Source organism: Amblyomma mixtum, chromosome 3 (genome assembly GCF_055824585.1).
Source record: "Amblyomma mixtum isolate Tamu chromosome 3, ASM5582458v1, whole genome shotgun sequence".
Taxonomy (NCBI): Eukaryota; Metazoa; Arthropoda; class Arachnida; order Ixodida; family Ixodidae; genus Amblyomma; species Amblyomma mixtum.
In genome coordinates, this window is record NC_143014.1 from 95,870,520 (window position 1) to 95,897,321 (window position 26,802).

The following is a 26,802-nucleotide window of genomic DNA, read 5'->3' on the forward strand; positions in this document are numbered from 1 at the left end:
CACGCGTGCGTGCGGCCCGCCGGCCGCAGAGGCGAGGCCCCCTGCTCGTTCCGGCAGGCGGCTTATTCGTCTTCCTCGGGCCGCGCGTGTCCGGCTTTTACGGGACCCGGCGCGGATGTGGTCCCGCCTGATTGTTTTTTCATCGCCCGGGTCGTTCGTGCGGAGCTGTCTGCGACAACCGCCGAGGGAGAAAAACGACCCGTCGTCCCCCCCTCCACGCGTTTCTTGCTCCTCTGGTCCTGTAGGGCTTTGTTGCGCGCTTGCCTCCCTTGTCCTCGGGCCGTGTACGAGCGGACTATCTCGTCCGCCGGCGTTTAAGTGAGCTGGCCCGTGCTTTGTCGGCAGCAATTGTTGTCTAGGACTGCAGTCCGATTTCTTTCCCAGGGGCTGTGGGACGCGTGGCATAAAGCGTGCGATACCGTTATTTTTTTTTTTTTTTACTTCCTGAAAGTTTGGGCACCAAAATCGTCAGAAGATAGTCTGCGTTCCGTTCCTGAGCGCGGGCCACTGGTATAGAAAAAATGAAAAAAAAAAAAAAAACGTCCAGAACCTTGTGCCAACGTCCTGTAGGTGCTAGTGTTCTGACCTAATAGCTGTTCTCGTATTTTGGGTCGTTATTTGCATTTAACCTTCCTGGGAGCCACTCTCTTCCTTAGCTAGCTTCGTTAGTGCGTGTTTTTTATGTTCCCTAAAAGTGAAAAATCGGTACTTGAATCCCTGTCCCTGATGCGAGCGTCGTGGTAACAGCGTCACGTTCAGGCGCGGCAGTATTTATCCTAAGGGTGTTGGCACCCCCCCTTTTGTTGCTGCAATAGTGTCTAAGCTGTCGTCATGCAGTTTCCCGTTTTCCCGTCTCTCCGTAATGAAATTCCCGAATTGGTCCATTCCTGAATCACGTCATCTGGGTCACGTGACCGCATTTGACGAGACAGCACTGCCTAATTTAAAATTTCCCGCCAAATTTCTTGATCGGGTGACGGACGTCGTGTGACTGTGTGACGTCATCGCAACCTGCCCACCGTGGCGGTACGCATGAGCCTTAGGGGAGCTCGGGAAGACCAGCCTGGGTCTCACAAGCCCCCATGACCGCCAGTGGGCCAATCATGAGGCACTGCGAAATTTGAAAGCTGAGTAGTACCTCAAAAGTTTTTGAAGTATGCCCTCCCGAGAAAATGGAATAAGGTGCGGTAGTGAATCGGGATATTTAGTCGCATTGAATAATGCAATCGAAGGTACTCGGAACATTCTAAGGGTGATGACTCATACAAACCATAAAGGGCAATGGAACCGGTTCCGGCCGGTGTTTTGGCGGGAAAATCGCGAGAAAATTACACTGATAGCAGGTATTAAAGCACGCTACCTACATGTTTTCGAATTTTCTTATTTCTGAATGCGGTTAAAATGGCCCTCAAGTTTTTGTGGAGGGTGGGACAGCTGCGCTTATTACGCCCTTTTGATGCAGATGCTCTTCTATGTGCCACGCTGCGCCAGTAGTATTAAACTGGCCGAAATTGTGCCAAGCTGCTCCAAAGGCCCGGCGATTTTTGGCCGGGATGTTACGGCTTTCTGGTTCTCGTTTTCCCAGCAGTGCGGTCTGCCGTTGGCCGCTGACGCCGGGCCGCCGTGACAGCAACCTGTTACGTCACTATGGCGGTGAGAAACTATCTTCGCGAGTACGTTATGATCTCGATAAACCGAATAAATTTTTTTTTTACTCCGTGCGTGTTTTGTGGTAAGTGAAAAGCGTTGATTTTTTTTAATTTACGCTATATGAATTTATAATCGAATTTTGATATTACACGCCCCTAAGTTGTTGACCTGAATGAACTAAGCCTAATGAGAAGTCGAAGGCTTTCCGCATGTCGCCTGCTCTTCCTCCTAGGAAACGGCCTCGAACCGGGAACATGTGCCGCATGTGAAGTACTGGGTGGTACAGAGCTGCTTCGAAGGGCGTGGTTTGTGGCTGCGAGTCCACAAATTATTTTATGTCATGGTTGTCACAGCGTGACCTGCGGGCTGCGCCTGGATCCTGAATTTTGTCACAAAACCCTTTGGAGGTCAACTATGAGAGAGAAAGAAACTGTTGAAGCTAATTGTGCGTATTGTCATATCTCCGCTTGATTCCAGTCGCCTCCGCTTTCAGTATTTCATTTACGCGTGCGCACCGACACTACCTGTGATGCTGTTTGTAGTGTTAATAGGTCTGGCGCTGGAATCCAGCTTTAGTTTTACTCATGCTGGCAGTTCTCAGTCAGCTTTCTCTTGGAGAGGGCGTCGTTTGGAACTTTGACGCTCTTTACTGGAGTAGACGAGGATTGGTTCAAACTATGTATATGTGGGCTTTTCCGCATACCAGTTGGTTGTGCGGTGGTGCACGCTTCGCAGGGGAAGAAGGTTCTTGACATTCGATCCTGGCCGAAAGGCGTGCCAGCACGTTTACTAGCGACGCTTGCATTGATCTCACTCGCTAGGATCACAGCATTGATCAAAAGTCTTCAGGCCATGTAGTTTGCCTTCGAGTATTGCAGTGCAGCACTTGAGGCACTTCTCGGCCGCCGCGTTGGCTTAGTGGTAATGGCGCTCGGCTGCTGACCCGAAAGACGCGGGTTCGATCCCGACCGCGGCGGTCGAATTTCGATGGAGGCGAAATTCTGGAGGCTCATGTACTGTGCGATGTCAGTGCACGTTAAAGAACACCAGGTGGCCGAAATTTCCGGAACCTTTCACTACGGCGTCCTTCGTAGCCTGAGTCTCTTTAGGGCGTTAAACTCCCATAAACCAAACTTTAGGCACTTGTTAAGTTCTGGATCTATATAGGGCGAGTAGGACCGTCAGATTCGCCTTTCAATAACGTTTGCCATTTGGAGTGCCCTAATGGCTGTGCTTTGCGGCTGCAAAGGGAACCATAGTAGCCTGACGATTTTTGACCGAGAATGTGTGTTTGTGTGTGCTGGATGCTTGGTTATCCAGTTTATTGGGAAGGCACGCCACAGCACTTTTGGTAGCCTCGTTGCACATGGACTCGGCAGAGTCATGTTGAGCTTGCTTGCCAGGTATTTTTACGATCATTTAACGATGTCGGGCCGGGTAATACAAGGGGCGGAGCGGGTCGTGTTAACTCGACTGCAGGGGAAGGGGTGTTGACTTCCTTAATTATCGGCGCAGTTTGCATTTTCACTACCTTCGTGCCTGGTAATCTTCGTTGCCGAAAAAACGTGCGGGTTTTTACCACTCGATCAGTGGTTTCCTAGCGCGGCTGCGTGATTTCAGGGGAGCATCTTGAAAACTCGGCGACTGCGTGGCAGGGTTGCACGTTCCGCTGCGGGCGTCTTTTATTTTTTGCCCTCTGCAGTCGTGGCGCTGCAGCCTTAGTTCTCCTCTTGAGCTCGCAGGTAACGGCGGCCGTTTTCGGCTACGCCGAGAAGCCCGGTAATATTCCCTGCACGCGCCAGTGCCGTTAACGACCTCGATCGCGCCGCCGAAATGACTCCTTCAGCGCTTCACTACTCAGGAGGCTACTAAGTGCAGCTGTGGAGCGTGCGCGTGAGGTCTTGCTTATCTTTGTCCGTTTTTCTTTTTTTTTTCTTGCAAGTTGCGTTTTTCCCTCTTTTGAAAGTAATCGGTGTCGAAAATGCAGGCTCGAGCCCTCCTCCTGCACGAGCTCGCGCCTCATATTTGGCAACAAATCGATATGGCTGCTGCGGCTCTGCTCTGTTTCTTTCCGTTCTTTCTCCGTTGGTGATCGGATCTAGCGCCTTGCATTCCGGCTGCCGATATTTGCCCCGCACCTCCCGGATGGCGTCTCTCTGGTGCGCACTGGCTGCGCTTCTGCTCGGCGACTCGTGTCGTCGAGGCCTGTCGCCGAGCGGCCCTTTGGGCGCGCCCCGATTCCGCCGGGGTTGGGAGGAGGACGCTGCGCTCAGGCAGGTGGTAGCACCGGCGACGACCGTTGGCTCCCATCAACGCCATCGAGATGCAAGTCGCCCAGCCTTTGAGATATAGCGCAGTCATGACACGGCGATAGAAAGGAAGAAAAAAAGGGGGGGGGGGGGGGGGGGGGGGCAAGGACTCTTAGGTGAACAGGTCGCTCGATCGCCCGTGAGGAGACGAGGGCGTCCGCTGTCGTGGCACAGTGCGACGCAGCCAGCCGTTGGCTCCTGCGACCGTAAAATGAAAGGCGCCAATATTTATTAGCCCTCGGGCCGACGGATTGAAACGCCCGAGAGCGTGGCGCGTTTATTCGCTCGCCGAACGTGACGCGATTGGCGGGCGCCTCGAGGAGGACGTCGTCGTATGCAGCGCGACCGATTGTCGACGCTTGGACGATTCCGCCTGTTTACTGTCGCAAACTATTGTCGCGAGCGGCTGCCGCCGGTGCCGTTTTTTTCCCATACTAGCCCACGGGCGCTGCTCATATATTTCGCAGGCCGACTGGCCGTCTACACGTATGGGCGTTTTTCAAGCTGTTTTCGTCGTCTGGTGTTGCCCTCAGAACGAGGGTAGCCGCGTGCGAAATAGGCTGTTGGCGCGGCCCGCAGTGTGCACTGTTTCGGATAGGTCACCGTTGGAATGGCTTGCTTTTTGTTATTTCTGCTTTAAAACATAAATTGACGTGGTCGTTTTTTTTTTTTCGTTAAGCGTTGAAGCTGCGTTAAAAGAAAACTTCGTGGCCTCTGTCAATGTTATCAAGGGGATATTTCGTGCTTATTTTATTGTTTTATTCGTCTCTTCTCTATGCTATTGGCTGCATTTTTCGCGAATTGGTAAGCGTCGTAAGTGCAAGAATAACAGTCTGTTTATTTTGTCTGTTCTGAGCTACGAATGATGTGGCATTTCTCTTTCTACAGTTTGTCGCCTAAAATAACGGGGCGTTGACGCGCTCGCAAACGAGACGTGTGGGAGGTTCAGTCTGTAGGCGTGGTGGTCGTTGTAAAAACCTCTGCGGTATGCCTATGGACCACGTGGAACCGAATGTATTTCAAAATGGAGTGGCCGCAGTGATTTTTCGAGGTTATTTTAGGCAGTGAAAAGGCTAAGTCATTCTCAACCTGGCGCCCCGCGGCACTGCTCGCGACTGCCCCGATTCCGTTCTAGGTGGGCTCTTGGGGTTTTCAAAAACGCGGCAGGTTTACTATTCTCCTTGTTCCAATTTTCCGCACATTATTTTACGGCGGTAACCTTAGTCGCTTTGTGTTTGGTTATAAGTAGCAACTGTTTTTTTTTTTTTTCGCTTTTTCCGTTTGCATACGCGTGCAGATTGTGATATTCGGATGCGTTCATGGCCCAGTGGTGGCGGTGTTTGGCGCGGATGCAACAACTGCGCCGTTTTTTGTTCGTCGTTGAGTCACGTGGCGTGCCATGTTTCCATCCCTCAACAGGCGGGGTCGCTTGCACGAGCCACGGCGTGTTAATTAGAGCTCGTTATGTGTCCGAGTACGTGGGCTTGCAAAGTAGCTGCCCACGACGGTTACGCAGAGGACGATCTCGACTCGCGATCCCAGTGGGCGGTCGTGTGGGGGCGTGTTTAAAAGGCGCAACATTTGATAACTGTTCTAACTGCTGAGCGGTAGCCACACTCCTTTCGAGTGCCGCAGGCGATGTGCAGTTTCTAGCGGGGCGGTTGGCTTCGAAACAACTGAAGCAGTGTTACTCTGTTCGTTTTGTCGCTGTCGCGTACCGTGGCTTCGTCTAGTATTAAGGTCTGCGTCGTCTGCCCGCGAATTTCGCGCCGTGAGCAGACCCGTCTGGCGGTTGGTGTTTTTCTCTTCCGACCAAGAGCGACAGCGCTGCGGGCCGTTATGCGCCGTCGCGAGTGCTGGCGGGCGCGCGTCCCCGGCGGGGCAGGGCCTCCATTCCGGCAAATGGAGCACCGGCGAGGGAGGGACGGCCACTGGCGCGGGACGCGCGCAATTATGAAGCAAGCGGCAGGATTTCCCTGGCGCGAGTGCGTCTGCTCCCCGCGGGCCACTCCTGCAGCGCGGGATTTGTTTTCCCGCGTAATCCGTTTTTCGCGCACCGAGTTGTGCTCGCAGCGCCTTGGCGGCCTCCGCCTGTTTGCGGCGCTGCTGCGAGATGCGGAACGAGAGAAAAAAGGCCTCTCTCTCTTTCTCTCTCTCTCTCTCTTTGGAGGCAGCAGCGATTGAAAAGATGTTTGGGGCGTTTTCCGCTCGAGGCATCCGGTACTGTGTGTTCGGCGTCCAATCCAGTCGGCCTCTTCTCCGCTTGCTTTCTCCACCCGGCCGCCCTTTTCTTTTCGCCTGGCACACACGCGCAACTGCTCTGTGTCGATCTCGGTTCAAGTCAAAGTTAGAAGAGCAATTTTTTGAAGAAAAGGGGGTGACCTCGATTGTCCCCCCTCCTCCTCCTCCCTGGCGAGCCTTGCCGGTGTACGCCCCTCGAAATAACAAATCCAGGGAGCGTTTCGTTTGGCGGTGTACTGACAGTCACTCTTTAGCAGACTTCTTTTTTGTGTGTGTCTGTGGGCAGATTTTTTATAGTTCGCGAAATTTTACTTTCAAGTGACTCCTGCTTGCTTTGTAACCACCCCTATCAAGATTTAAATGCGTGTTCTTTTCTGATCTCTGCGTTACAGATGGGCTATGCCAGATCTGAAAATTGTGCCTCTCTTAAGAGAAGTATTAAGAGAAGAGGGATCTCATCTTGCCATCTCTGTTGATACGGCTCATCGCGGGTGGTGCGCCCTCAAAGGAGGCAAGCGTTGTACTGTTAGGCGTAGAAGAGCGAGCGCGGCAGTTTTAGCAACTCAGCGCGAAGCCCAGGTGAAGACTTAATTAAAGGAAATTGATCGTTTTAGCGCATTTTTTTTAAACCTGTAATTGCAGAATTGATTCGCAGTTCTTGTCTATTCACTGACCTCTTGGTTGTTTCAAGTTGGGATCCGTCCCTTCTATTACGCTCCTCTAGTGGTAGCAGAAATCCCGCTAACAGTTTTCCTAGCGCTGAATTGGCGAGGGAGAAGGACCTCTCCCTCTCTCCGTGACCGTCTCTTCAAATCGGCGCTGGAAAAATGTCCTGCCCAGCTTCCTTCCCGGAGCAAATCCCCCTCGGCCATCGCTTTTTGTTGTTGCGGCGGCCGGTACCGTGGCTCCCTTTTGCACCTCCGCCGTGTTCAGCGCCAGCGCTGGCGAAGTTATTGCGAACGAGGTGATCGCACCTAATCGCGGGCCCAGAAGTCTCTCCTTCGTTTGTCGCGAGATAAGAATTGGCTCCCCTCTGTCGCTGCTGTTCTCTCTGGCGTCTCTGCGCAGCCTGCGAGGAGCCGAGGAAATATTGATGACGGCAGAAATTCCGGCCGCTGTTGTGTGTCCGCCGTTTTCTCGCATGCCTTCGTGATTTATAGCGAGCGCCCGCTCTATTTTATTTCGCCTTTCTCGGGCGTTCTCCCTCGTCGCGCGTTCATTTGGATAGTAAACAGCGACTTTGCCTGTTGCAGATACGCTTGCTGATGGGTTTGTGCTTGTGTGCGGCGTTCTTTTTGCGCGCGCAGCTGTCTTGCCTTCAATATCGCGGTGTATATGTATATGTATAAAAAAAAAAAGAGGGCGCCGGTTCCTCAGTCGCCTCGTTATGGACACATTCATCATCCGCTCAAATGGATGTTGTCGGCAAAATCCTCCCGCGGCTCTTCTCTTTCTCCAGTTTGCCCCATGTAATTTTCTGTGGCCGGCTCAACTTGGCACTTTATTCGCGGCCGGCACTGCGTCGTGTATTTTCTCTTTGGCGTTCTGTTTACTACGCTCGACTTCTCGGCTAGATATGTCTCCCGAGGAAGCGAAAAATGACGTGCTGGAATTGTAGTTGCTCTTCTTTTGGATATCGGAAAAGAGGCGCTCGACCGCTTCGCTGCTTTGCGTGCGGCGCTGCTGGCCGTGTTCGGCTAGTGTTCCTGTTGATGGTTCAGCCTCTAGCCCGAAACGTCTTGCTGGGACGCACGCAGTTGTGCAATTGGGAAAGTGTGACGAAACACGCTGGTCTCGTTAATCGTAGTAGCTCGCTTTTTGCTCGGCTATCAGTGGCCTTTTGTTGAGCTCCTCGACGAGATCGACCTGACGCTGCCCGTGTGCTATGCCCTCTCATCAGAGGACGCCGCGTTCCTCTTTCGGGGGCCTGTGATGCTTCTGGCGCGCTGTGCTGGCAGCTCGGAGTGCGCTGCCGCCCTCTCGTAAATCGCCGTGCCGACTGGACGACGTGCTAACTCGGTGACTGATGGAGAAGACCCCCTTGGTATCGGGCGTTCCACGCCACTGTTTCTGAGCTCGCGTGGGAAAACGGGACGAGGCGGCCCGTTTCGCGCGTGCTGCGCGCGGTGTCTCTGGTTCCGGCGTCCGTTCCAGTGGCCGGCGGTCCCGCGGCGGCGCGCGCAGCCGCCCCTGGGACCCGACGCGCGCGCGCCAATCAGCCCGGCCATGTTGTTTTAATGCTGTGCAGGGAGCGGGCTCGTTTGCCGCGCTCGCCCCGCTCTCCGGGCCCTGTAATCTCTTTAGGCAGGTTGCACCATTGCTGTCTCGCGCCTCGGTGCCCGCCGCCGCTGCTCGTTGAGCGCTCCGAGCGAGGCTCCCCGCTCAGTTTTGTTTTGTTCGTTTTTTTTTTTCTGCGCTCTCGTGTCGTTGGTGTAACGTTATTTTGTTTCGTGTATTTTTAATGCGGTACGACTTTTGACGCTGCGCCCGGGCTCGCCGTCTTTGGGCCTGCGGATTCGTGTGGGGGGTAGCAGTAACAAAGTTGCGAACCCAGTCGCGCGCTGCGCTCTCCTTATGCATTTTCGATTGACCGGGAGAGCGGTGGCATTCCCTGCGCGGGTCGCCGCTCCGAGCAGCGCCTCCTGGTGCGCGCCTCTGGCGGGTTTCCCCATCCCAATCTGAATAATGGTTCGTCGCGATTCAGCGCGACCGCCTTTCTCCGATGTTCTCGTTTCTCCAGTCTCGGTTGTGTGTCGTCGCATTGGTTAGATGTGAAGTAAGGAGCGATTTGCATGGCGACCGCACGGCCCACTTTCATCGGCGACTTGAAAAAGCTCCGCCTGGGTACTCTGCCTTCTGTCCTCGCGTTCCCGGTGATTGCGGTCGGTTCGTGTGGCGGGATGCGCTTCGTCCGGGTCGAAATAGTGATCTTTCGGAGTGTGTCGTGGGAAAGCGGAATCGGAACGTGAGGCTGCAGAAGGCCGGAAGCTACCTTTTTTGTTTCATTGCAAACAGGAGGTATCCACTTCGATAGTCGGAAGCTAGACAGCGTCATTTTGCAGGAAGGATGGCACGAAGAGATGTGGTCAGATGTGGCACTTTCGTTAGTGTTCCAATGTTCGCGCACGTCTGTCCGCGGACGTCTTGGTTTCACTGTTCTTTTGTTTTAGATGTTTTCCAAGAAACCACACTGCCGATATTATAGAGCCCGAGCCTGTATTGTGTAGTGGTCGTTGCAGTGCACATATGCAAAGGCGGCGCGGATTCACATCTGGTCTCGGAAGATAAGCGGCGCTGCATTGCTTGAATCCGGTGGTGCCGGGAAGTGTCGTACTAACCCTGGAGTGCAGCTGGCTTTCCCGCCGCGTCGCTTTTTCGTTCCGTTTCTCGGTAGGCTCCTGTGGTGGGGGGAGGCTTCACTTCCATGGTACAGGCAGACGCCGGCCTTTTCGCATACTACTGATTTTTGCACCAAGGCCAGAGCATTATTCGTATTTCTCCCCTGAGAACGGTCCAACTGTGGAAGTCACCAGTCCCAGTAAATGAACGAGTGAACGTCGGCACATCTCTTTTTCGCATCATGGGTGCTGTTTGTCGCTCGAACGGCCGAAGTGTTCACTATCCGACAGTAAGGAATCAAACGCCCAACAGGTCCGGCGAAACTGCATTTACGATCCGAGCTGTCGGGTATGCCCGAGCCCGTGCAGTGCTCTACTAGCGCTGCCTCTCAATTATTAGCGCTGCCTCTCAAGAACATTTTTGCTCCACTTGTCCTCCATTTGTTCCAGCTTCGGAGGGGTCACGCAGCTTGACATACAGGTGCCACCTCGTTACGTGCCGTGTTTGCTACACTTTTACGTCCGCTGACTAAGCTGCACTGAAGAAAAAAAGGGAGGGTTGGTGGGGGGTGTTGCCAGAAGTAACGTTCTACTGTAACGCGAGCGTATTTGAGTGGATCCTGTGTTCGCCTCGTTGGCCATTATTCTCGTGTGCGTCTTCCTCTGGCGTCGAGCAGCGTTCTTTACTGCCGGCCAGGGTTTGTTCCCTACCGGGGTGCGCGCATGCCCTGGCCGGCCGGTGATGAAGTGGCGCGCGTGATCTCGCATATGCGGGGGCCAAGGAGCGTTCCCCTCGGGAGGGCGACGCAGCCGCTCTGTTTGCCTGTTCGCCCGTATAATGCGCGCCCTTAACGACTCGGGCGCTCCAGGGGTCGCGCGCGGCAGCAGCTGCGAGTGTTGCTCATTAGCAGCGGTCATTGCGAGCGGACGCCACGCGCTCTGCGCTGCCTTCGGGCCCAAGAGTGCCTCTTTCTCGCTCGATATATCGTCTCCACTGCGCGCTTATGAATCGATAGTGCTGCTTCTTGTGCCGGCTCAGCCTTTCCTACTTTCGGCTTAATTTTCTCCCCCTTTCCCTAGGAAGGCCTCGCGCTGTTCTTTTTCTTCTCAGTCGCGGGTTGCAACCCGTGGCCCGCTACGCGCGAGCACCGCGTGGGGTCATAAGCGCCTGTTGTTCTGCTTGTGTTGGGGCGCTGTGTGGGCACGGTCTCGTTTGATGGACGACACCGCGCATGCAGAAATCGTTTGTCGCGGCCGCTTCCTTGTGCGGAATTCCGAGCGGTTTCCCTGTTTTCCATGCAGCGCGCACGTTCATCAGCAGAAAAGTGTGTTGCGTGCCGCGTCGGCCCGAGAAAAAAAAAGCGGCCGATTCACGCCCAAGGTTGGGCGCTCGTGCAAAATGCGCATCTCATCGTCGCGCGTAAATGCCGGCAAGCGTCCGCTCCTCCGAGCAGCGGTGAGCAGTTTCTAGAAGTGGCCGATCGCGGGGCGCGCGTCGCCCGACCTTGCAATCCGCGGTTCCGCCAATTTCCGCAGGATGCTTGCTGCCCACTTGACGGCCGGAGCGAATCTGCCTGGCCGCTGAATGTCGCCTGCCTGTCTTCGAGCGCGTGTGTTTCTCGCGGGCTCTTTTCTCTTTTCTCTGCGTGTTTCGGAGAATGCGGCTCCCCGGCGACGCGCTCGAGGCGCCCGCCAAAGCAGTCCCGCGTGGGCGACCCGCAGCCTTGGGCGACGGAGTTTGTCGCTGCCCGATTTTGCGCTTCCACATATCGTTGCGGTCCGACGAGCGGCGCACAATGGCCCCCGTATTGCGTTCGTTCCTTTGTGCGGCCTTCCCCTCCTTTTCCGGCCCTCGGGATCCGTCGGCAGCAGCGTGCGATTGTTCCCCAGCCGCCCCGGCTGCCGGGTACGCTCACTTGAGCACCCCGAAGGGCGGCCTCGGCCGCCGGTGAGGCGATAAGCTTCTTTTCAAGCGGCGCTTCTTCCCTGTTCCTCCCACCCAATGCCTCCGGTTCCTCTTTATTTCATGGGGGCGCCGCACTCCGCACCCTTCCCTTGACCCCGTCTTCCCGTGGGTTTGTTTTGGCGCTTCTGTCGAATACGCGCGGCGTCCGCCTGTACGGACTGCTCGTTCTCCTTTCCGTGTCGGCGCTTGGTTACGGCCTCTTTAGTCGGCGCAGTTTTTCAGTAATGCGCGCGTCGGGGAAGAAACCGGAATGAGGGCGGGACGTGATTGATCGGTCGTCTGGTGAGGCCCGTTTGCTCTGTTTCTGGGACCTTGGTCTCGACTCCCCTCCTAGCGCTGGCCGTGCGAATGAGTCTTCGCGGCTCCACGACGACGTTACTGGAGACCTGGGTACTCGCCCTGCCTGAAGGTTTCGCTTTCTAGCGATTCGAGCATCTCTTGCGCGCCTTCGTCGTGCTCTTTCCGCTTCAACCTCATTGAGAAGACTTGTCGCTTTGGCGAAGTAGCTGCCGCGTCCTGCTGCTTTGGTTCGTTCTGCTGCAGGCCTCGTTTAGGCTGACGCAAGATAAACAAACGCTTGTGTGTGTGTGTGTGTGTGTGTGTGTGTGTGTGTGTGTGTGTGTGTGTGTGTGTGTGTGTGTGTGTGTGTGTGTGTGTGTGTGTGTGTGTGTGTGTGTAATATTATAGTTTATATTCTTTGACTTTATTTTAGGGTTAAAGGAAAGGTTACTAACTAGGTAGTAACTAGCGACCATAGTAATAAGGTAGCAAAGGCTGCTTTTACTAACTATACCTTTAAGAGGGTAGTAAATAGCTGATAAAAGGTAGTAAAACGAAGTCAGAGTTAGTAACTGCTGCACTTATTACCTTTTTGCTAACTTTTTTTAAGAGTGTGCTATGAACGGCGACACGCAACATTGGCCAGGCGCTGCGTCAGCGGTCGGTGCACTGGTTGGCGGCACCAGGCGGCATTGACGATCGAGTCCAACCTTTCACGCCGACGAGACAATGACCTGACTAGTTAATCTTGTTTTTACCTTATATACACATTGCAAATAATCGAAACGAGCGACTGCATTTGATATCTTCACACTACAACACTCACCAGCGGTGAACAGCGAATTTTAGTCGACGCCGCGGCCCCCTTCTGCGACAAGTCGGCCGAGCAAGTCCGCGAGGTTCGTATATGCCATGTCGGCGACTGTGTAGAGCGAGTTTAACAAGTTTTAGCGAGTACAAATGGTAATCGAGAATAGTTTTGACAACAGTTGCCCGAAATCTGCGATTTGCTTGCATCTTAGGACGCACATGCAATGAGCAAGGAGCACCACTGCTAACCGATGCGACCCGGTCTGCCGACCAAAGCTTCAGGCGCCCGGCAGCAGTCTTCGGCTTCGCGTGTGGACACATATTATTAATAGCCATAATAATTAACACTAATCGGCGCCAGACATACTTCTGGATAAAGCAATTTCCAGTATTAGACATATCAGAGAAACCACATACAAAGAGCCAGAAACGCCTGTACTACGCAGTGTCCGCAACCTGGCTATGAAGCTTACAGCCATTGTCGAAATATGGGAGCCCGGGGGTTTCGCTTCTGAGCAGTCTAATGTAGCTCTTGCAGCATCCGTGGAGGGGCGAGGATGAAAATCCATCTCACCTTCAAGTGATTTGGAGGCCAGGACAAGACGCAAAACCTCTGGGCTCCAAACTCTTTACTAAGGGTGTACATGTTCCCAAGGCTGGCTCTCGCATTCATCGGCGCTTCTTGCAAATTTATCGCTCTGCGTAAACAAGTAAGCCTGCAACCGGCGCAAAAGAGAAGAGTCTAACCTAAGTAGAGCGCAGCATGCATTTCATGTAGAACGAGCGCGCAGTATGTCTGCACACAGGCATCTCTGTAAACACAAGTAGCGCTGAGGTGTAATCGTCGTTATGGGCGCATTGCAGGGGGAATTACGTCCACGCGCGGCGAATGCTGACTCCTGTGTGCTTGAAGCGTTCACTTAGTGAATGCACGGACTGATTGCTGTAAGGCAGCACAAAAAAAAGTGGTAGAGTTTTAACGTATTTACACTGAGTAGACGTGGGAAATCACGTGTTTAGCCCGTTATTGAGGCGATTTGAGCAAGAGTCCTTTGAGCTGCGCCGCCACCAGAGCGGCGCATGCGTCAGCAACTGCGTCTTCGGAGCCTCGTAGTCGGCGAAGTCCAGGTGGCACATGCTGAACGAGGCGACAACGCCGCGTGAGCTGCCGTCATTACGTAATGCGCGCGCTGGCGACACAGGTCCCGTGGCGCCATCTACCAGCACGGCCAGTAACCAGCTCCGGTCACGCGGGTCGCCCGCTAGGTCAAGCTTCGCACAGTTTTCTTGGGTCGGGTTGGACCCCGTTAAAGAGTGCTATTGGCACTAAAAGCGAGCAGTAGATACCGAAATCAGCATCCGCGGGGACCCTAACAGCCTCGTAGTGGAGCTGCGCTGGCGGGGCAAAGTGGGAGACGGCGACGAGTATTGGTCGGTGCGGACAGTGAGGCGTTATGTCCTTGTTATTTGACCAGGGGTTCTGCCGTCTGTCGCGCTGTTGGCTACAGGCCACCGGCACAGGCGTCCGCCGAGCGTCGGCGTCGGCGAACTGTGGCGAAGCTAAATGCAGCGCAGAAACTGCTTTGGCGTACGTGGTATGTTGACTGAGACCGGCCTTCCTGTACTCGGTGTCGTCCCACGCTCGCGTGGCTTTTCTCAGCACGTTGAAACACCGACCAAGTCTGCCAGCATTTCGAAATGCGCTGGTACGCCAGCATGTGCCCGAGAACGGACGACGCAGCAATCCGTGCGTCAGAACTTTTCGGGGGCCACGTGACCAGAGTTGCTGCTCTTCCCTGGCTGTGACGTACGTCACAGCATACCCCGGCGCTCTGAAACCGAAATCTTTCAGTATAAATGGTGCAGTAATAAATTATTTACCTGGTATGTATGAACCGCGAAGCGTATGTCACGCGTCCTGGGGCAGTACGCAACATTTTAAACGAAGAGCGCACCAACCAAAAATTGTATCCACCCCTTTAAGCGTCGTCCAAGTTTTTGTGCCGCTTGTTTATCAAAAGCCTGCCGTCAAGAGAGCAGTTACAGGGTGCCCCGTTCATGAGGTCACTGGGGCACTGAGCTCGGTTGTACAAAAGCGCGTGCCAGCGTCTTTTGCACCCCAGTGAACGCATGGAGGCACTCTTTGCGTCAGGACTCGGTGCACACCTTCTTATTCAAAACGATTGGTGCTCGGCAATGACGTAAGAATAACGCTGCGAAGTCACTGGTGCACCTCGGTTGTGTATTAACGCCCCAGACCCCAATCTTCGATTCAGAATCTCCCGGACGGTAGTTGTCAGAATCAGACGGTAGCCAGAATCTCCCGGACTTCGTTTGCTACCGTGGGACCGATCTGCTTCGCGCCCAACGGCGCGCTGCGCTCTGGAATCTCAGCGTGTAGATATCCGTTGTTCCGGCTTGGCTGCATTCCGTTTTGTTGCAGGACTAACTAGCTTGCAGTGGCTTACACTCCTAGCACAAGGGGAGATTTAACGTCATTCTAATCGAATGGCCTTCGATGCATCGAATGTCATCCGGTTTCTTTCGAGGCTACACATTCGTAAATGATAGCAATGACGATCAGGGGAGAATAATTTGTGCAATTAAGAGGCATCAGTGCGCTTAAAAGGGGTTTGAAATTGTTGCTTATTATTTTTAAAGTGTGTGAAAACATTTCTGTACAATCTTATCATCAGCAGCAGCCTGACTATGTCCACTGTAGGGACAAAGCCTTACCCCAAATAGTGTGGCAGGGGTATTGAGACTCCGCTGGAGTAACCGAGTGACAAAAGGGCCTTCGGTGTTCGCACGGTCCGTATTCGCCGCCTCTCCCGGCCGCACACTGTTCCCTGGGCAATTGTTTGCGGGGCAGGTAGCCTCGCCCGTGTCGCCCGCCATCCAAGAAAGCCCGGCGTTCCCGACCGTGATGGGCCGTGCTCGGTTCGGCGTCGTCGTTCTTGAGCTCGCGCTACGACGCACAGCGGCGTCGCACTCATCCGTCCAGGGCCCTTGACCCGCCTACCCTTCCGTCTTTTTTTTTTTTTTCTCCTTCTTTCTCGGGCGATGAAAGCGCGAGATGTGGCGCGTCATCTCGCTACCCGCCAAGCCGAAGGCGATTCTTTTCGCCGCCGGTGCCCTCTTTCTCATGAGCTGGATCATTACGCAAATGTGATATTCATTCGCCGCGTGCAGCCCCTATTCATGGAAGACCTCGCGGCGAGCGAGAAGTGGTAAGTTCGTCGTCTGGTTTTAAACTCTTGTCGTCCCAGTTTGTCTCTCCTAATGATAACGGCGCGAGTAGCGAAATGCGAGCCCACTTGAGCTGGTGCAGTTAAAAACATATTAGCCACATAATTTGGTCGTCAGCGCGATTGAAAAACGGTCTCGTTCTTGGATACTTGTCAGCTTTCTTCTCCCCCCCCCCCCCCCCCCCTTCACATTTTGCGCTGCTTTTCGTGCTGTAGCTCCTTAGCGTAAGCGATCTTCCTTTTTCGATATCCAAATGTTCGTTGGCGCAAGATGTCACGCGTAAACAGCGGGCGATCTCGATGGCTGGTTCTGCTTTGAGGCAAGCGCTGGCACTCGGGGGTGCCTGTCCGGCTTCGGATGCTTTCGTGTTCCCGACGGCGTCCGAGTGTTTCCACTGCAACTCGGGAACTCTCTTAAGCGCGCAAGTGCCCCCCGGACGTCGCCGATGCGCGGCGCCAATCTCGCGGAGCACGGCCTTCTCGAAAGTGGCTGCACTGGGGTGTCGGCTGGCACAGCCGAGCACCCCGGCTGCGAAGATTGCGGGGGCCCCTGGCCCGTAGTCGGGCGCTCGTGTCGTGGCGTGTGACGGGGGCTTGCGCGTGTGCGGCCTTTGTGCGCCGGGGAGGAGGAGGAGGAGGGGGGCAGCCTAATGTGGTTCGGGAGGAAGAGATCTTTTGTTCCGCCCGAAGAGGCTTACAAATGACAATCGCAGCAGAGGAGGTGACTCTGCTGGGGGAGAACAGGGGGAAGGGGTCAGACAATCCAATTTGGTATTCGGGGCCCTATCGAATGTGTTTCGAATTCGAAATGGATGGCCCCCGAAGGAGCAAAAAAGGAAGGCCTAATGGCAGCAGCCGAAGCAAAAGAGGAGGCCAATTGAACGAGCCCCGCTGCGGGTGGCGCCGCTGTTTCTCCTCGGCGGCCCTCTCGGCATGCAGCCGTGGCGGCGACTTTTGGCGGCCGCTTTTAAGGCGGCTGCCAGATGGACAGGATGAGCCCTGCCAGGATCAATGCCGCGCCTGATTGATTTGTGGGCTTCGGTCGAGTGGGCGTTTGGCGCGAAACACGCCCCTGCCGCCGAATTCGCGACGAGGCGCCGTGCTTGCCTGCTCTCTTCCTTCGAGTGGGCCGTGCCTCCGACGCCCGCGGACCTGTCGTGTTTCGTCGCTGTTGTTGGCGCCCCGTAATGTCAGTGCTGCCTGTCGCCGAGCTTAGCCTTGAGGCGTCCTTTCAAGACTTCCCTACACACGGCCCGAAAATTCTGTGCAGCCTGGCATGCAGTGAAAGGACCCCAACTGGCCTCATCTGGGAATGCTGGCGGAACAGCATACGCGTCTTGGCAGTATATGCCGTTTCTGTTTCTCCTCCCCGCGCGTGATCTGTGACCTAGCTAGGTGTGTAGGGAGAGTGGATGATGTGCACAATCCGTTGTCTCCCACCTTCGTGTAAAAGATGCGTCCCGCTGTCGGCGGCCATCGATTCGGTGTGTTTTGCCTGCCCCGACGGCGCGCGTTGTTGGCACCCCTTTTCCAGGGCGATTTCTGTTTTCCTCGGTACGCGGAGGGCAATTCGATTGCGCGCTCGCTCTCCTCCGCGCTGTGGCTGCGCTGACCGGAACGGGCGCGCTTTTTCCCCCTCTGTCCCACCGCCGTTTCGTTTCCCTTGGTTGCAACTTTTTGTTTCCCCGTGGCGTCGTCCGCCGCCGTAGGGCGGCGGCAATTTCAGTTCGAGAGTCGCCTCGTCCGTTCCAAACAGCCGCGTCTCCGTGACGCTTTTGACGCTCCCTTTTCTCCTCGCGGGAGAGCGAAAAAAAATTGGAATGGTCCAATCGCGTCCGCACTCTTTCTTCTCCCCGCGGGACGTAATTTGAGGAGCCCCCCCACCCTTCCCTTTTGGCGGCGACTTTTATTATTGACCAGCGACCGTTGTTTGTCGCCTGTCTCCGGCGGGGACCGGTAATAGGCAGTCGGCGAGACAATGTGCGCTCTTGTTACGCCGTCTCGGAGGCCCTCGGCTGCACGATCGTCGGAAAAGAAGTGTGAATTGAAAAATGGGCGGGTTTGCGAGGCGCACCATGAAGGGGGTTCTTTTGTCGGCGCTGATGCGCCGTGTTAATTTTCTGCCCATTGATCCGAGGCCTCTTCTCATTTCCCTGCGTGGCTGACGACGCGGCGCTTCGCTGTCCAGTGGCTCTGTTGTCGTCGTGGCTGAAATCCCCGCAGAATCCCCTTCAAAAGGCACCGTCTCCTTTCCTGCGCCGCTTGCGAGCACGCCGCAGCTAGACGCGGAGTTCGGTTCGGGAAGCGATGACACAGGCCCACTCGAGCGACGCCTTCTTTTGCTGTGTTTGCCCGTGTCCCGGGGCGGTCGAGATCGTCAGGTGTAGCTGGCCGTGCATGTCTTCTTGGCGCAAGGCTTCCATTTCTTCGCCCCACTTGGCGGCGCTAAAATCTAACACCGTTGTTTGTGAGGCAACACAAAGCAATGGTGATTGTATGCCATAGGTTTGCAAATCTCCCTTCCTTTGTTTCGCTCTAGAACGGGGCGCAGTCGATGGTTCATTCTTCCGTTTCCCACCTTTTCCATATGTGCCGGCTCTTCTGACGCGTTGAATATGTTTTATCGTCTCGGCTGTGTACTGTAGGATTAGCGCTCCAGTCCTTACATTCGCCTCACGATACATGGCCCTGAATTCTTTAGCATACCTGGAGGAAATGTTGCATGCACTTTGTAGCGGTGGTTCAGAACCGGATGTTTGCGTCGGAAGCGTTGCGGTACGAGGGAATTGGGTGGGAAAACAGTGTGCATCCATCTGCTGCACGGCCGAATGTTACGCTCTCTGTGGGGCCGTGGAAAAAGTGGTTTGGTTTTGGTTTGGTTTGTGGGGTTTAACGTCCCAAAGCGGCTAAGGCTATGAGAGACGCCGTAGTGAAGGGCTCCGGAAATTTCGACCACCTGGGGTTCTTTAACGTGCACTGACACCGCACAGTACACGGGCCTCTAGAATTTCTCCTCCAAAGAAATTCCAGCCGCCACGGCCGGGATCGAACCCGCGTCTTTTGGGTCAGCAGCCGAGCACCATAGCCACTGAGCCACCGCGGCGGCCCGTGGAAAAAGTAGTAAACTATAACTTCACAAACAGTAAACGATAAACTCGCAAACAGTATCTTTAGACAGACTTCCTAAGCGCACTCACAGCTCTTCACTCTAGAAATGCAAACACTCCGCTACTTGGTGACGTACAGCCACAGCTCAAGGACGAAACATAAAAAAAAAAAAACTCTGCTGGGTTGCGAGTCATGTCGGAGTAAAAGGCAACAAGAGAGCTGACTTGTGCGCTGCTCATGCTCGTGGCAAGCAAATGGAAAAAGTAAACATGCCCTTTAAAGATCGCATGAACTTAGTACTTCGTAAATTAAGAAAAAAATTGGCAATGGAACAACGAAGTAAGTAAACTGCACTTGGTGGAGCCAGTTTTAGGTTAATGGAAGTCTTGCCCACACCAGGAACGTTTCAAGGAAGCAATTCTCTGCTGTCCCAGTACAGACCTCGCACACCTTACACGGCTTCATACTGACAAAACCGGACAGGTCCCGATGCAAGTCATGCAGAGGTGAGGTAACAGTAAACCGCGTTTTATTTTTGTGCAGGAAACTGGAAACACTGAGGAAAAGCAATGAGCACACACCATTCCATCCAACATTGCTCCTAGGTGAAAAAGCTCTGAGCATACTAAATGAAATTAAAAATATTGCCCCAAGACACGAAGCACTACCACCGTGGTACACTTTCCCCACAGTGTGTGACGTCACACTAACACGCCTCAGGAAAACCTGTACACCACACCACCATATAATACAAGAATGTCTAGCACTACAGGAAAAATACAGAAATTATTCTGCATTTTATACTGATGGGTCAAAAACTCGTGCTCATGTAGGAAGCGCAGTAATACAAGGAAAAAATAAAAATGCAGTACGACTACCCTCATGTACAGTCGCGAGCAAAAAATATTAGCACAGATCACTGGCGATTAGAATTCGTATATCTCACCACGCGGCGCTGCGGTACGCAGACCTGCCTAACGGGCCGCTTCCATGTTTGCAGCCTAGGGGGGGACGGCAGGAAGTAAGCTTTATCAAGCGTGCACCGCGCGAGCGTTGAACTGCCGACCCTACGTGACTGTGCTTGCGGCATTTATTTAGGCTCGGTTAACATGAGCAAAAAGATTGCTTCTTTTTATCACTGTTTTTTTATGTCCGCAATGGTTTGTCAAAAGGAACTCGAGGGAACAACAGATGATAGCGCTGCTTTTAGCCAGTAATTTTGCTGTCCGTGGCAGTCCACTGAACCCCCCTAGTACTGTAGAATGGGAACGGCCCGGCACTCTCGTTATCAGCCTCTTCGCCACCGGCAGCGCCACGCGTTGTCATTCCGGCGCTCTGGTGTTCCGTCGTGTGTGCTAATCTTTTATACCCGTGACTGTACTACAGTTTTCACCGCTGAGTGTTATGCCATTTGTGTTGCGGTACAAAAAATAACAAATGAAAACATAAAAAACAGCATCATTTATACAGATTGACTGAGCGTCCTTACAGCATTAAACTCGAAAAATGCCACGGAGCCACTGATAGGAAGCATCATACACAATATAGTGAAGGTCACAACACAAAAACATGTTATAAAATTCTTCTGGGTTCCCAGTCACGTTGGCATTAGGGACAATGGAGAGCCGACATGTGTGCCGCACAAGCCAGAACCATGGAAATAAAACATGTGAATTTGCCTCCTAGGGATTACATGAAGTTAGTACGTAGCACACTAAGAGCCAAATAGCAAGCTTCGTGGGAAAATGAAGGAAACAACAAGCTGCATACTGTAAAGCCCATTTTAAAAGAATGGAAATCATGCCGCCATAAAAAGCGTTTTATAGAAGTAATTTTATGTCGTTTACGCATAGGTCACACGCACATCACCCATAGCTTCTTATTAACAAAAAAAGACAAACCCGTGTGTGAAATGTGTGGTGAGGAGCTCACAGTTAATCACATTTTAATATCTTGTTCGCATCTCGAAGAACTTAGGGAAAAATTTTTTACTGTATTTTACAATGAACACATTCCATTTCATCCCGCATTGCTTTTAGGCGAGCAAACACGCGTCAATTTTTCACTTGTTTGCTAGTTTCTAAAGAAAGCCAATGTTTTAAATCTAATATAATGTAACATCTATACACTTAATATAACATCATCTAACTTTGTGTTTGGCGCATGATAGCCACAGTTGCTTATGCGCCGTAAAACTCCATATAACAACTATCCTAAGTGAAAATGGTCTTGTTTTTTTATCCTGTATTTTTAGGATTTTAAAAGAAGCAAATGTCTTAAACAAAGTAAATTATGCTGAAATCATTAGACTTTTAGCATCGTGTTTCCTCAGTTGCTTTTTCGCAATATAACTCAACACAAGTTCACGGCGACCGCTGTAGTTCGTAAAGCTTTCTACCGAAACGCGAACCGGAATTGCTACCGGAACGCGAACACTGAATTGGCGTTTTGCTCGGTGTTCCAACTTCCACGCCAGTTGGGCTTAAAGAATGTAGCTCCCAAAAATTGCGTTGAACAATTATTTTTTGAGAAATTTTAATTTGGTCTTAACTACGTTGGACATTGATGTGACCTTGCGACCGTCAGCATGCTCTATAACAGACGCTGCCTGCTAGATAGATCATGCCCGTTTTTTTTTCCTGGTATTTCTGGGGCCCATTGGGCGCTTTGCTGATTGGTTTGTCTTTCTCTGTGGAAGCAGTCGACCGTTTTCTTTCTTTCCCTCTGGAAGGGGAGTCCGCGCTGTTTGTCTCGCCCCCTTCTCCGTGACTTCCTCTGGAGGTGGCCGTGGGCGGGGCTGCCGTCTGATAAGCGCATCTCTTAATGATTCGGTGCTTCGGCGGGCCCCGGCCGGCGCGCTGGAGTCCGTCTCTGGACTTTTTCCCGCGCCCTCTGCGGGTGTTTTCTGTGGCGCTATCGGCGAAGCGGACATCGAGCGGGTTCGCGCCGTGCTCACCGAAGTGAAGTGCGTCGCCTTCTCGCTGCTGTGATAATATTCGTGGAGCCGGGCGAAACGGTCGCCCCGGTTTCGGTGGTGGTGATTTACGGCGGTGCTTCGCGTCGCTTGTATCGGGCGCGCGTGTTAATCACTTTGGTTGGCTGCGGTGCGGACCTCGTTGTTCCGCCGTCGCCTCTTTTCACTGCATATCTCTGGTGCAGCATTAAGGTTAACGAGCGCATCGTTGGGCCGGCACCTGAGCTGGGGTGTTTGTGTTTTTCTTCTGGCGCAGTGACCAAGTACATCCGCATTGGGATCGGCGACAAGAACGACAACCCGCCGTACTTCGGCCAGGCGCTCTACGAGGCTGAGGTCAACGAGGACGAGGATGTGCAGCACACAGTCATCACTGTCACTGCCAAGGACAAGGACGAATGTGAGTTGGCCTGCTTCCCATGCGCGTACGAGGCCTCGCCATCTGTTCGCGATCAGTCCGAGCACCTGCATTTCAGCTTTTAACTTTCAGCGCTGTGGAAGCTACAGGCCTTCTGTCGGGAGAGAGCGCTGCTCTTAAATCTGTTCCTGCGTCGTCTGCTTTTTGTCTGCTGGCGGCTAGCAAACGCGGCACTCCATGAGTGCAAATGGGAATTACACGCTTTCTGCAAGCCGTAAGCAAACACTTAATCACCATCAGCGCAGCAGTGGGAAAATAACTGAGCAACTACGCAGCGGAAATGAGAAGCTGCGATTGCAGGGACAGGAAGGAGTCCGGGCCAGCATGGATGCGCCCTGACTGCGTTATAGGGGGCTATTGGATAGGGGGACCCTATCGGCGGCAGAAAGTTATGGGGGCGGGGGGGAATGAGATTAAGTAGTGTTCGGGGATAGGGAGGCCGCAACGGGGAGGGGGGGGGGGGGGGGATTAAGTAGTGTGCGGGGATAGGGTTGCCGCAACTGGCATAGGATAGGGTTAATTGGAGAGATATGGGAGATGCGTTTGTCCCTACAGTGGACGTAGTCACGCTGATGATGATGATGATCAGTTCGGGGGATAAGGATTAGCGGAGCGCCAGGTCCCAGGCGCCCCGCTACTCCCCTGCTAGCATTGAAAAAGACCGATCGGGTGGCGTTCGGTGTCCAGCGTGCCCGTTGAATCACTTGCTTCTGGCAGTGAGCAAAACTCTATCGCCGTACAGCCACCAGAAATGTGGCGCTCCAGTGGCAAAGCGAGAAAACGAACGTGAAACGAGCAAAACTGACGACAGACGGACAGCGTAAAATGGACTTTTGGCCACGAGCTTCGCTGTTATCATTTCATTTGTTGCCGATAGTACATGGTCGCGTTAATCGATACGGCCCCCCTATTCTGAAACTCCCTAGTGCGCACGGCCGAAGAAGAGATGTGATAATGTAGTGTTATGAAAATTTCTCTGCACCAGGTGGAGTCACATCGCACGAGTGAAGCTTGGCGCGAATTTTATATCCACGCAGAAAGTATTGGCAACACTTTCACTGGCCAGGAAACGCAAACCACAAGCTCGATACGGATGAAAATTATGCCTCAACGGTACGAGAAAAAGGGACGAAATTTCGGTAGTTAGCTTTTATCTATTTACTTTTTTAGACGAGAAAGGGTGACATGCTTAAAAGGACTATTTCTCTAGATATTTACGTCCGAGTAAAAAAAAAATGAAAGAGTTAATAAGAAATCTGCCCCAGATATTTCCTCCGTTTGCTAAAGATGAAAACGGTGCCGCAAGCCTCGTGAAAATTCCGCCGAATTCAATTCAATTCAATTCAATTCTTTTTTATTATCAATTCTTTTTATTATCATTTCTTCAGCACAGTACATAACATCACTGTCTGGATCCTTAGCCAAAGGCTAGTTATGGATCCATGCAATAAAAGCAAAGATATTAGTGAGGACAAATGCTCTCTATATGCATGCCAAAATAATACACATAAGAATGGTGGAAAAATGCAAAGCGTACAAGCAAGAGGGTTCAAATTACAGAAATACAAGAGGGCTCACTACAAAAAAAATAGAAGAGTGTGCAAAAAAACATGAAGGCAGGAACAGCATTCTTTACACAAAATAAACGCAGTTGCCTTAGAAGTGATTATTCAATGACATATAAATGGCAAACCCAACATAGACACTACAGAGAATAATAAGAAACAATCACAAAGCGATTTGCATTGTAAATCAGGTAATTATTTGTGATAGAAAAAAGGTCTTAAGTGAAATATAAGGATTAGACGTTGCAAAGACTGCACAGGGGATTTTATTCCAAGTTTTTACCCCTTGATACTCGAAGCGGCGCTGGCCATAGTCATTGCGAGATGTAGGAACCAGAAATCTTCCCTGTGCTGCTGAACGGCTGTTAGTTGGGGCTCTATGGAATGTGTTCAAAGGAAAGGGGGAGGTGCCGGAGAGGACTCTTAGTACGAGTAGTGCAACGCGAAAATCTCGAAGCTGCAATGCCGGCATTATTTGGAGTCTAAAAAACAAAGGGCGAGAAGGCGTATACGGTGTTGTGCAAGTCATTATTCTCAGTGCCCGCTTCTGCAGGCGTAAAACGGCTTCTGCTTCTGCAGGCTTCTGCAGGCGTAAATTCGGACACGCTTGAGCTTCTGAAAGTGCGCACGTATTCTCTATGCGCGATCGTACTGGTGAACGGCCAGACCCCACTCCTCCCTCAGTTACGCGTATCTAGAGGTCTACCCTGAGGCTCCGGGCCAGGCGTGGGTGCATGCCACAACGTTGTTCTGAGAGCCCCGTTGGTGTCCACCAGTAGGGTCGACCACCACCGTTCTTGAGGCTGGCAAGCTCTTCGCAAGCGCGTGCTGCCGTGTGGCTCTCGGACGACTGAAAATGTTGACGCGTTTTTAAAAACAAGTTTGGTGCGCGATCGCTGAGCCAGGTAGTGCGCGCAGTGAGGTGCGCGCTCAGCGTGTGCTACTTTTTGTGTTTTATATTTAGTGTTCACAGCTCTCACCCGTCTTTTTGGCTACCGCTCCTGGCTATCTTCTCCCTGGCCCATTTATTTACCCCGGCCGCAGCTTGGGTGTTAAGGAAATTAGATATCAGGTGCTGCGGCGGGCAGCATCTTCTCCTTCCTTTTTGTACTGTTTTTTTTTTAATTATCAACCACTGCTATATCACTGCACGCACGCGTTTACGCACTGGTTGCCACAGGGTTCGGTACAGACAGAAGCAGATCACAGGATGTGATCTTAGATTTAAGCGCACGGTCTAAAACAAAGAGTAACCTATCCGTATGTACACAACGCTGGCCTGCTTACCCTGCACGGCGTAAGGCCAGCGCTGTTTTTTCCTCTCGCAGGAGTTCCATAGAAATCGAAAAAAAAAAAATGATGTTCGGCAGCTTTCTGGCAGTATTCATGTAGCTTTCAAGACAACCAGAAACGAAACGGTAAATAGAGTTGCGTGTTTTGCTGCGCTTTTCTGCTTGTTCTTGCCGAAAGGCCCGATGTGATCGGGGCACGGCGGCGACTTCCAGGTGGCGCTACTTGTACGGCTGAAACTGCAGCGCAGAAGGCGGCCCCGTAGTGCGCTTCTTCTCTATGCCGAGCTCTTTCCCTTTCGTGTGTGCGAGTGTAGCGATCCGCTTTCGGCTGGCACTGGCCACCACCTCGCTGGGAAAGTGAATTTTCAGGCGTGGCTGAATTTATAGCTAATTCTTCTCCAGGGGAAAGTTTTTTTTAATCCACTGTGCATTCCGCACTGCGCAGTATTAACAGTTTAGCCTGTTTGCCTCTTTAGGTTTTTTTTTTTTTTTTTGCCTTTAAACCAATGTAAAGTGAAGTAGACACTCCTTTCAATCAGCCCGTCGTTCTGTACTCGCTCCAGAAGGTACCACCAGGAACGAAAAGGAAAAGCAGAACAGTGTCCTCCCATCTAGCTAGGCCAAGGCATTTGAGATTTTCTCACGCGTCTGAAGAGGAAGTACAAATGATCGTTGGATATTGCAGCACCGGCACTTCTTAGCGTATTGTGTATAGAGTAGCTGCTCAGTTTTCGCTAGGTTAGTTGTACTTCGTATTGTTCTTCACAAGGCTTCGCGTTAGTTTCACGCTGCCTTGTGTTAAGCGTTTAGCTTCGCGGTGATCTGATTGTTAATACCATTGACGCTTAACGGATTGAACGATTTCAGAATGAGCACTCGGATGCAATCAGTAGCTCGCAAGCGTTTCATTTTTGCATCACCCTAGTTTATATGCCTGTCTCCTGCTTTTGTATCGATCTATTTTATTGATATGTAAATGTGCCAGCCAACATGACAGGGTGACGCGCTACGCCATTGAATTGATAAACTTGCCTCGGGCCGGCTGGGCATGTGTGTAAGCGCTGGCAGTTAGTGAGGTAAGTTTTCTTCTTTCTATCTTTTTTTCTTTTCCAAAAGCCTGACGTAGGCGGTAGAAATCTGTGCTAGTCCGGCCGAAAGCGTACGCCCCCTCTCTCGTGGCGTGGCAGCGCGTTCCGGGTGATTGCCAGGCGACGGGTCAGCTTTCAGAGAGCAGAGCCGCGTCATATATTGCGGCCAGGGCCCAGCGAGCGTTAGCCATTATGAGCCATCGGGACGACCGCAACAGATTGGCCCCCCCGGCCGTCCGGTGCGCGCGGGTGGCGGCGCATCTGCCGACTCTCCGGGCCGTGTTTAGTATGCGCCCGGTGTCGCCCCACCCCCCTCACATCGATTGCCACTCCGGCATTGGCGGAACCGGCGCCTCTCAATCAGGCGATGGCGCGACGGAGCATTGCGAGGGGCGCGTTCTAATTAAGCTTTAACGAACCTTAATTGGAACACCGTGGAACCACGGCTGTGAAGCCCGGCTTCGATCGTTCTCCGCGCTTCTTCTTTTTTCCCGTTTCCTCTCGTTATATTCCGTG

General features: G+C 52.8%; 1 protein-coding gene across 5 annotated transcripts in view; it reads left to right on the forward strand.

Moving 5' to 3' along the window:
• Positions 1-26,802, forward strand: part of CadN (neural cadherin) — a 248,060-nt gene that overhangs the window by 149,193 nt on the left and 72,065 nt on the right. For all 5 annotated transcript variants that reach the window (XR_016290490.1, XM_089580223.1, XM_089580221.1 and 2 more), the window contains exon 16: positions 22,180-22,323. Coding sequence is in view for 4 of the 5 variants with exons in the window: in XM_089580223.1 (XP_089436349.1) it covers positions 22,180-22,323 (144 nt within the window). In the remaining variant the exon portion in view is untranslated. The remainder of the gene's footprint in view (positions 1-22,179; positions 22,324-26,802) is intronic.